The sequence below is a fragment of the Platalea leucorodia genome (genome assembly GCF_965183815.1).
Source record: "Platalea leucorodia genome assembly, chromosome: 7".
In the NCBI taxonomy this organism is placed as follows: domain Eukaryota; kingdom Metazoa; phylum Chordata; class Aves; order Pelecaniformes; family Threskiornithidae; genus Platalea; species Platalea leucorodia.
Genome location: NC_138829.1, coordinates 16,753,800 through 16,765,314, shown reverse-complemented (window position 1 = coordinate 16,765,314; position 11,515 = coordinate 16,753,800). Strand labels below are relative to the sequence as shown.

General features: G+C 38.7%; 1 protein-coding gene across 1 annotated transcript in view; it reads left to right on the top strand.

Annotated features, from left to right (window-relative positions):
• Positions 1 to 685: 685 nt before the first annotated feature.
• The window catches only part of TUNAR (transmembrane neural differentiation associated intracellular calcium regulator), a gene marked incomplete at both ends in the record, with an annotated part of 28,567 nt that continues 17,737 nt past the window's right edge, over positions 686 to 11,515 (top strand). The window contains one exon of the mRNA XM_082316648.1: positions 686 to 724. Within this exon, the coding sequence (XP_082172774.1) occupies positions 686 to 724 (39 nt within the window). The remainder of the gene's footprint in view (positions 725 to 11,515) is intronic.

The following is an 11,515-nucleotide window of genomic DNA, read 5'->3' as shown; positions in this document are numbered from 1 at the left end:
GAGGGTTTTGCTTTAAGATCTAGTTCGTATTTTTGGGTTATTTGTCAAGCTTTCTTCAGCACTTTTCTAGAAATTCTAATATTCATGTTCTTTGGGAAGGGAAAGGGAGAGCTGATGTTTTTGTCAGGTGGTTTAAAGATTCCTCAGGATGAGAAGGGTTGTTTGGTAGCGCACAGTTGAGCAGCAGTAATGAAAATGCATCATGTGTGAACTGGGAAAGTTTTTGCCTCTTCCTTTATTACAGGTAATCAGCACTGCATATATGAGACCAAAGAGGTAGTACTGGTTGTTGTGAAACACATAGATAACAGAATAAATGAGGGGTGGTTGTTTTTTTTTTTTCCCTTCTCTGTTTCTGCATAGTAATTTCAGGGCTTCGGTAAGGTATTATTTTCTTTTTTTTCTTTCTTTCTTTGATTTTCTTTGGAGTCCCTCTGATGACACCACGAATCTGGGAATGAAGAACTTCTTAGAGCTGATTGGAAATGGCATTGCGGAGCTGAAACTTAACTGGAGGAAATATATCTCCTGACGAAGAAAATATAATGCACTGTAAGGATCTGACTTCTGGTGAAAAATTCAAGCCTAGAGAAAACTTGTCCGCTTTGTTAGGAAGAATGGGTTGGACAATTTTCTTCAATTCCAAAGGATATCTGAATGCCATGCTGAGCTTAATCTCTGCAGCATGCTCTGTGCTTCTCATCTCTTCCTGATGCACTGCATGGTAAGGCCTTTTTCCTTCCTTTTAATAACCATATTTCTGTTACGGTGAGAGGTAAAAATAATAGCAATAATCAAATGAAAATTGAAAAAATGTAGAAAGCTAACAAAAGACTGTTTGTTTGTATGGTTGTTTCCAGGAGCAAGTGTCCTGATTACTGCAGCAGCTTTGTAAGATCATTTCTGTCTTTCTCCCTTTCTTTGTGACAGTGTGTATGTGCGTGTGTGTGTTTGTGCACACCTCTGCTGGCACTTGCACTTGGACTTGGAACATCAGTAGCTGTATTGTACATATTTCCATGCTAAAGAAGATGTTTAAGAATTTGCTTTGACATTTCTCTCTCTTTTTCCCTCCCTCCATTCCCCTCCTCCTGCCTCCTCTTTCTCTCGCTCTGTCTGTCTCTCTGGGGTCATGGTGCTATACCTTCCCTGCACCTCAGTCATACACTGACCACTAGAAGGCAAAAATAGAAGGTAAAAAAAATCCTGTATCAATGTAAGAATAGTTCTGAATAAGTATTATAGGAGTAAATAAAAGCTACAGAAGGGTTTTGAATGTCTGCAAGATCTGCAGGTACAAAAAGATTTACTTTATTTTGTTTCTCATTGGAAACAAATATCAAATGCAGACTTGGATGCTGGATACAGTGGGAGGCAGATCCTTTTACACATGTCAGAAAGCCAAAAAATGACCACTGTGAATTATGATAATGTTACTCTTGATGACCCAAGTCATAAAATAAGCAAACACAGTACAAGATGGTCTCATATCAAGTAATTTTTGTCATGTATTAGCGGGGTATTACGAATTATTATAAATTACTTCAGTGGATGTTGCAAGTTATTCTTCATTATCAGCTGTAACGTGCTTTCATCTTCCTGGATGAAAAGTGCTAGGGGAGTGCAAGGTGATGTTATTAACTAACTACCCGACTTACCAAAATTTAGGGTCATTATCAGGAAATTGCTAAGCACGTCAGAAATCATATAGTGAGTGTACTGAGACGGAAGAACAAGAGAGTTTTCCAGAAAGCCTGGTTTACTTGGATCTCTGTTTCAGAAATCAGGGTGGAACTAAAAGATGAAAGAGTGGTGGTGTGAAATATATATATTTTCTTATGCATTCTGGTTGATCACTGAGTTTGGAAGAGGGACAGTTGAGTGCCTCTTGAGGAGCAAACTGTGGTAAGGGCCTGCCCCTGCTCTGAGGGTAATCCCTCACAAATCCCACTGTTTTTGATGGGGTTAGAAAGAGACCAGGAGCGGGTTTGTGTGGTGGTTGTCACAGGCTGTCCAGCTGGGTATGGAGGTGACAGGTTTCTAGCAGCAGGTTTTGAGGGTGAGCGGGATGGATGCAAAGAGCCAAAGCAAAAAGGCCAGGCCAGGCCAGGCCACACCAGGACTCATGAACAAGAATCAGAGCTTAAATCCTACTCAAAAGATGGAATTTTGTGCTAGTTCCCAATACATCTCCTCCTTGTATGATAAAGGACTCCGTAAGACAGTTTCTAGAGAGAGAATGGTAATGCAGCTTTTTCAAATCACTGCAGTAGGAGGAAACAGAGACAATACAAACACATTCCTGTAGTGTGACAATTTTTCACTAGGGTTCCGAGGAACCAGCCTTGATTTTAGGAGTAAAGGTTCAAAATATGTGTACATGTGCATAGAATTAGATTTTTTGTGTATTTTACCATCTAAAACTGTGACTAGTGTAAGAACCAGTAAGAAAAACTGAGGAAAGACAACACAACCCATAAATGTCATCTTCCAGTCTTCACTGTTAAAACAACCTCTTACTTGTGGAAGTAGTCCTCTCAGCTCTTTATGTGAACAAAGACTGCATCCTAAATTCATGTTTCTCATTGCAAATCTCTCCTCACATCAGCAGTTCTATTTCAATCAATGGGACAACTCGTATGAGTAAGAACTACTCATGTGAATTAATTATGAAAGGTTTTATAAGACCAGGCTCTTTGATTGTCATGGCAACAGATTTATTAGGCTTCGGGCATAATTTGTATCTCCCTTCTAAATAAAATCATTTTTCCTTTTACCCATGTGCATCCTTTTGCCTTGTAATTAGGACAAGAAAAATAGGTTAATTACATTCTTAAAGATCATGCAACTGTACAGATACATTGTTAGCGAAGAATTATCAGAGTATACAAAAGTTTACTTTTATTAGTAGTCTCCAAATCCGAGAGAAGTGTATTCTTATTGGAATAATTCATTGCCTTATTTATTTTTGTGACAGTACTAACATTGCTACTAGGTATTGTCAATTCTTCCGGCAACTCGTCAAAAAAAAAAAAAAATTCCTTTAAAATATCACTGATCTTATAAAAGTACTCATTATTATTAGGTTCAAGGATACTTACCAAGCTTTCTACTACATTAAATATATTCATTTTTTAGCTAATATGTGATGTTTAGCTCTTTAGTTGATCCAGGAACATATTTATCTTTAGGGTATAGAAACACAATTATAAAATCATAGTTATAGTAAACTTCCTACAGAATATAGATATATATTGAAATAGGAAGCATAAAATCATCTGGATTTTCTTTCTTTGTGCAATGTTGCGTATTATAAATCTCTATATTATTAGGATATATATTACATAACAAGTAATATTTCCTTCATTGTAATTTGTATAGAACAGTTTCTTTTCAGAATACAATGCTTAGGAATTTTTTTGTGCTAGATTGTGCATTATGGAAGAAAGAAAAGTATTAGAAAAAGCAAACATAGCAAGCTTTAAAATGTATCCAGTACACTAATGCAGCAATAGGTTCATTTGTTTCTTTTATCCTTATAATAGGAACATATACATAGCAAGAATAGTGGATTATTTTCTAAAGAGAGTGTGACTTTGAGAAGGTTTTGCACAATACAGGATGTTCGTTGTCTTTAGCAGACATTTCTGTCAATGATTTACTGTGACTTAGAACTCTTTCTTTAGTCACATTTTTAATCATTTACTTTAAACATTTGCACAACAGCTGTATTTGGCTTTCTCTGTCAATTCTAAAGCAAGTAAAATTAGTAATTTCCTTTTCTTTTAAGATACTATTCAATAAAGATCTGATGCTGAAAACACATGTATTTCATTTCAGTCCATTGAACTGTTTCTTTAGACAAACTATGTGAATTAGCTTGAACCATGTGTATTATCAGGGAAGTTATACTGAACAGTGGAAACACTTTCCACACTTGCAGCACTATTTCTAGTAAAGAAAAATGTACTTTAATAATACAACGCACAAGCAGTTCCTGTACTTGAAATGCCTTGAGCTATCTTGATTCAGGATCCAGCAAAGACCTGATTTTTGAAAGGCCCGCAAAAACAAAACCAAATGAGTCTTAAATTTTTGTTGTTTAAACATAAATAGCCACAGAAAGAATATTTATCCGACAAGAAATTTCAGTAGATCAGCATCTGTGTTTTTCATAAACCAGGATAAAAACTGAAAAGGCATAATATTTTTAAAAAATGAAAAAGTCTAAAAATCCATATGTATGGAAATACTGATTTCAAAACGACACAACATTTCATCTTAACATTTTTAATCAGACTTTCATTTGTTACAAGAAATTGTACTGACACCTGTGTATCTGTTTTTCTCAGTGAAAATCTGCAACACTTAATTTTTTTTTTTTTTTTTGACAGGGAAATGTTTTTTTACATATTTTTGACTAGATCTGTTATAGCTGTCCCAATATTTATTGGCTCTCACAGGTCAGCTTTTTCATTAGAAGCTTTCTGAAGGGCCATCTTTAGCACTACATATTGTATAGCCCCATATTACTGATACTGAACAGCAGTTTTTACCAGGTCTGTGGTAGACGTAAGCTCTGATTGTGATTCCCTCCTTTAATTCTTGTGTATTCAACAAAAAGCAGGCCTCCATTTTGCTGAGAGTTTTACAGATAACGGAAGAAGTAGTTTCTACTACAAAAACCTTCAAGAGGCCTTCAAAAGTCATGCAGGCAAGGAGTAGAATTAATCTAGTATTAATATCCTTATTAAATAGATAAGGAACTGAGGAACAAAGAAACTGCTCAAAGCTATACTGGCAAGGGAAGAGTTCGGAATTGAACCCAAATGTCCTTATTCTCAGTTCATCACTGTCCCTGCAAGGTTGCTCTTCATTTTGTTCATTTTTTTGTTTAATGACTTGCATTTGGACTTTTAAGTTAATACTAGTTGAAGGATCAAATGTGAAAAGGAATTATTGATGCGTACTTCCTTCCCAGTCTGACACAGTTGTACTGAAAATTCTTTTTTCCTCTCCCAAGCCACTCTGTTTGAATGTAACCATTAATTATGTAATTGCTTTACTACACAGGGGAAGTATATCCTAGATTAAACAAAAAATTACTAAATAGAAATATCCTAAACATGCCATGCAGGTTCTGGGGGATGTACATTTGTATCTGTTTATGCCGTCAGGGTTTAGGGATAGCTGTTGGGGTATGTAACGGTTTTGAGGGCTCTTGGTAAACGAACCAAATTTCAACACAGAAAAAATCCAGTTAAAACATAAAAAGACTCATGGTTTGCTATCTAGAATTCACACAGGTCATTATGAATCCAGCACTTGTGCGTAAAAACATGACACAGAGAATATGGTACTTAAGAGTGGTTCTTATTAACCTTGGTATGCCTCCTCTGTCCAAGGTAATCTTTCAGCTTTTTATCCTCTTTATGAAAAAGGAAAAGATGGTTTCTACAAAAAGTACTTAGCTGCTAAAATTACATCTAAAGTTGAAGAAAAAAATCTGCCTTAGCATCTTAATATAAACCTAGGAAAATTTTGTACATGTCGAGAAGGAAAAAAAGCTTTTTGCAAATGTGCCAGAGTTTTGGAATGAGTTCTGCAGCAGAATATCCCAGAAGCTTAAGGGCTATCTGCCTCACTCTGGTCTACTTATACAGCTCTGAGTGTGACACACCTCTGGATGCTGACAGGTACTGTACTTACCCAATTACCCAATGACGTATTAACATAGAAGAATATGGAAGTCTGATTAAAAGCAATACTTCCACTGGAAACCTCATCTCAGTTGTGTTTTATTCCTGAGAAATGTTAAGAAGGGAACTCAAAATGCACCCTACTGCATCAAGTGCACTCTTTTTTTTTTCTGACATGAACTTTTTACTGGCTTACAATGGAAAAGAGTTAGAAAGGAATGCCTTAGTCAATACATACTTGTTGTGGTTTAACCCAGCAGGCAGCTACACATCACACAGCCATTTGCTCACTCCCCCCGGTGGGATGGGTGAGAGAATAAAAAAAAAAAAAAAAAAGGTAAAACTCATGGGTTGAGATAAAGACAATTTAATGGGTCAGAAAAGAAAGGGAAAATAATAATAATCATAAAGGAATATATAAAACAAGTGATGCCCAATGCAATTGCTCACCACCTGCTGACCGATGCCCAGCCAGTTCCTGAGCAGCAGAACCCTGGCCAGCTTTTCCTCTAGTTTATATACTGAGCATGACGTCATATGGTATGGAATATCCCTTTGGTCAGCTGGGGTCAGCTGTCCCGGCTGTGTCCCCTCCCAGCTTCTTGTGCACCCCCAGCCTGCTCAGTGGTGGGGTGGGGTGAGAAGCAGAAAAGGCCTTGACTCTGTGTAAGCACTGCTCAGCAATAACTAAAACGTCCCTCTGTTATCAACATTATTCTCATCCTAAATCCAAAACATAGCACTATACCAGCTACTAAAAAGAAAATTAACTCTATCCCAGCTGAAATCAGGACAATACTCCATTACAGTGAGCAATTACATAACTTACTTCAAAATACTGTTCTCCAACACACCAAGCTCAGGGTAGCCAGGAGAATCACCTGCGCTCTACTTTCATCAGCAGTGATGGTGCACAGGGTCACCCCCAGCCTACCTCAGCCCTCCATACTAAACTATACCTAATGTTATCTGTAAATATCATAAAAGAGCTTTTGAAAGGCTTTTCCAGTTAAGCTGGCAGTTTTTCCATGGAACCTTGGATATTAGAATACATAAAAGTGTTTAGGTTCAAACGCATGCTGGTGTTTAAGAACTTAACATGTGATATGGCCCCTAGTTCTTTTTTAAAGCAGGGGGGCTAAGGGATCCAAATACCTTTGAGGATCTGAGCATGGGGTTTATAATATTTGTATATTTTCTACAACATTAATAGATCAGGAAAGTAAATCTAATGATTATAGTAGGGTAATTATTGAACTTTGACAGGTAAGGTGGCTTTTAGTTGGCTAAGAAACATTGGAGAACCACTGAAGTCCATGAGCACAAGTGAAGAATTTCATTCATGGTAAGACCCTCAGAAAAAAAAGGCCTGAAGAAAAGTTGGTGAGCCAAAGAGATCAGTAAGCTTTGATGAAATAAGAGATTGCAAAAAGGGTAAAGGATGTCAGGTACATGTCTTTATGAGAAAACAGAGTGAAGGAATGCCTGTTCCAGTTTTCAACCAAGATAGACAGAAAAGAGTGGTGCGAGTAGAAAACAATGTGATGTTTGTGAATATAAATCATGCCTTAATAGTTTCTTACCCGTTTAATAAGGATATTAATGAAGTGCATATTCTTAACTTCTGAAAATTTGGGACTCACCATTTTATGCATATGTCTTTAGATATTGAAAAGCATCATTTTCTCTTCCATGTGAAACTGTGATATATTTGATAAGAAAAGCTAGTTTACTTTGACACATCCCAAAACCTAGCAATACTGTCTGTAAAGTGAGATGTTACTGAACTATGTTAAGAGTACCAGAAACTTTCCTTTAAGGAAGGCAAGTCTGATGCTTGAAAACAAAACCGTTTAATTTTTTGGATGAGAAAGCAGGTCGCAAGACTGTTTATTAAGACCTTTGACCTGTGTGTTCTTGGAACTTCTTTTTTACTTTGTGCCTAAACCAAAAACTGGTTGAAAGATTTTTGGTCAGGTTATGTATCTTTTCACTGAGTATAGAAGCAGGACAAAATACTTAGCAGGAGAAGGCAGGATTTTGGAAAATCTTTTAAAGCATTCGTGAAAGTGGCTCCTGATGGATGACCACAATGACCCTTAGGATAGTATTGTTTCTGTGCTGCTGAACATAGTACTTGTTCTCTATCTGTATTAATCAAAGCTAGAAAACAAAGCTTTCTTTAGGAAGAGTCATCTGTTTCACTGATGTCATATCCATTTGTTTTGGGTTCCTGTGTTTTTGTGCCATAGCAAATGCTTTACGTTCCATCAAAATACTCTGGAGCTTGGAACAGCTGGATGCATTCTCAAAACACTGCTATGGAAATGTGTGGCGATCTACATTGTACCTGCTTCTTTGGAGCCACTCTGAGATATTGTTAGTGCAGTATAAAGGGAACAGCATCTTTGACATGACTTTGTGTAATGCTCAGAGTGTTTCAGTGTGTCATGTCACCGGGAGCATCCTGAGTGTGCAATGTGAGGTACCTTGTAATATGGTTTTAATATCCCTCGCATATCAGAGCTGGCTGAGGAAGGGTTGGTCTGCTACTTCTACTCCTACTTGTTACCCCTCAAGTTCTGCATCTGTTCATGTGCTTTCTAATGGAATTGTAAGGTATCACTGGTACTTTTGGGTCTAGTCGTTGTCCCCACCCTGAAAACCATGCAATGGATGTTTAATGAGGAAGGGCCCACAGAGCACCTGCTCCATCCATTCATGCTCCCCACAAAATAATTCCAGTCCTCCTCACTGAGTTTGAGTAAGCTAGTAAAAGACCACAAGTCACATCTGCAATGTTTCAGAAGAGGAGATAGATCAAAAACATCACTAAAGCCTTATATTCCTTTGGAAAAAAAAAAAAAAAGTAAGTAGACCATGCCTAATGTTACAGAGAGAATCCTACAATAGCTCTGCTGAATCTGTCTCCAGATTCATTTGTGATCTCTCATTTGGCTTTCAGTAGATTTATGACTACGTGAAGAAGGCACACCAAATGGGCATCACAGGGATTTTAACATCAGAAACACTAGTTGTTCCTATCCACGGCCCTTCTCTGGAGCCTCACATGGAGGTGCAGCATCTCCCTGCAGAAGTCAGGTCGTGCGTGAAAAGAGAAACAACCTTTCTGGATCCCTGCAGGTTAAGCACAGGAGTAGTACAGTGTGAATATGATGCAAACAGACAGGATCAATAAGCAATTTCCTTCATAAAACGGAGACCTTCCTGACATCTGTTCTTTAGGGATAAATCCCAAACATTTTTACCAAGTTTCAACACATGAATTACTACATATCTTAAGAATCCAGTGGTATGTCCTCCTTGCCCACATATCTCTAGCAGATGCCTGTACAGATGCATCTTCCCTTGATGCTTTTTGTGTGTATCCCAGTCCATGTGGACACACGTTGCTAACCCCCATGACAGTGTAGCTGGGTACATCCATCCATTGCATGCATGTATGAACGGAGCCTCTCACTCCTTTGGTGCATACATGTTCCGCTTTCTCTCTTGGTCTGAGCTCTGTCAGTATGATCCTGTGGGCCATATTCATCACAGATCCTTACCGCTCCTCAATGCAAAACCTTGTGCACAGGACTCAACTAACACCCATGTGTTAGATGACTGCTACTGCTTTTAGAAATAGATCCCACTGAAATGCAATGAGTTGAAATGCTTTGGATAGCTGTTTGGGTAAGGAAACCAGGTAGGACTGTTCCACTTCAGCTGCTGGATTTACTTTACACTTTGGGTGTGAAATGCAGTGCTTTGCACATGAATGCGCCTGTGTCCTCTGTGCTGGGGTGAGAGCTACCATCCTGCTTGAGACTGTCACAGCTGGTGTGAATTGAAGAGGAGCCAGGAAATCTGCCCTTAAAGTCCCCATAGCCTCAGTTCCCCACAGACACAAATGGCTGGGCCAAAGCTGCTATTTGCTTCACATTTCTTTTTCTCCTGGTCTGGAGGTATGAAGGCCCATCCCCTCCTGTGCTTTTATAAGACGTGAAGATGTTGGGTTCTCCTGGAAATCAGGTTACAACCACTGTGTAAGTCAGCTTCCAGATCCGTTCATCAGGGCTACTGAACCTTGCTTGTGTGTCCCAAGGTGAGGATTAATCTGTTAATGTTTGTAAAAAGCTATGTAAATGATCTGTATCGTGCCGACAGGTCAAGTACTGCATTCCTCACTGGCTGCTCCTCCTGACGGTTTAAGATATATGCCAAACAATGTCTATGCTTTCAGACGGTGTTCGGTGATGTACCTTGACTATCTTAACCCTCTCAGGATTTGACCCTACTTCTTCTAACTTACTGATTGGGTGATACAGCACAAATATGCAAGGCTGATGCTTTTTCACATAACCTAGAATACAATAAATACATGGATTTATGCTTGTGCGGGACTATGAACTCAAAGGAAACCTCTTGGATCTATTACAGCACATGTGCAATTCAGGTCCTGAAGGACACATGGAAAGCAACGAGGCTGAGCAGAGCTCGGTGCTCTGCTTGGCTGTGGGCAAGAGGCAGCAGCAGAAGCTGCTTCTGCAGCTACTGGCAGGATTTGGCCCTGCTGCACCCACAGGAGCTGTAGGTGCTCAGAAGGGCTGTGAGGCTCAGCACAAGCCACTCTAAGAATGTGAACCCTACCCAAGAAGATGTGCTTGAAATTTGGGAGCCTTTTTGTCCTGTGCTTATCACATAGATTGCAGTTATTATCAGTTATTGAGATCAGGGCCTGACAGTGGTAGATACTGTACAAACAGTAAGAGAAACAGCACCTTTAGAGAATTAAATTCTATGTGAATGCAACTTCCATAACTAACTCTGCAAGCACACAGAACAACAAAAGGTGGCCAAAAGGTGAGTAACTAGTTTCACTGGCTGCTTTACCCTGTACCTGGTCCCAGTTATCAGCTCTACATGTGGATTTTTATGTTGATTTTTGGTATGAATGATTAATACTTTCATTATCTTTAATGCTTTCTGCAGTGAAAATCATTTGCCGCTGATCTTTGCTGATGTCTCTGTGGCTGTCTCTATACTTTTCCTTAAATACCTAAGCTAGAAAGCAATGCTGCAGCATGAGGCAGGGACTGTTCTCAGTACAAGCTGTTACTAAATAAGAGTAGGACAGCCAAAAGAAAGGCATTTTCTGCGAATCTTCATTGTCACATGGTCCTCTTTTTTGAGGCTACTGGAGCTGATAACTTACTATGTGGGTCATTTTCAGGGACTAATACAGGGCTATGGGGCCAATACATATACTAGCAATTTGCATAAGTTATGAAAAAAGTATTTTTTGTTTCTGCCACTGTTGCTTATCTGGGCAACTTGTGCTTTCAAAGCCTAATCCAGTACCTGGTGGAGTCAACAAGAATCATACCACTGATTTCTTTCACAGCTGGATCACACCACAGGCTGGTTTTGTCATCACCACAGGTACAAGTTGCTGTGGTAGAAAATATGAACAGACTGTGGCTTTGCACTTTGTTTCTTTACCTGAAACTTTCTTTCCATTCTTTTCCTGCTTCAGACATTTATCTGCGACATACTTAGGGCTTCAGCAAATGTTCACAATGCCTTTGCATGCAGATCTCCACTGGTATTAGCAGAGCTGCTCCGCAACAGGGTATCTCTTGACATTTAGCACACGTCTTGTTTAGTTTCACTCAAACAGCCTGTTCATCAGCCACAAAACTCTGTGAAAATGATTGACAATGAAAGGAACCGATTTCTTCTTCCTCCTTGTAAAATGACAGCATATTTCAATTTAGGGTGTTTATTTATACTTGTACTAAAGAACTTGTATA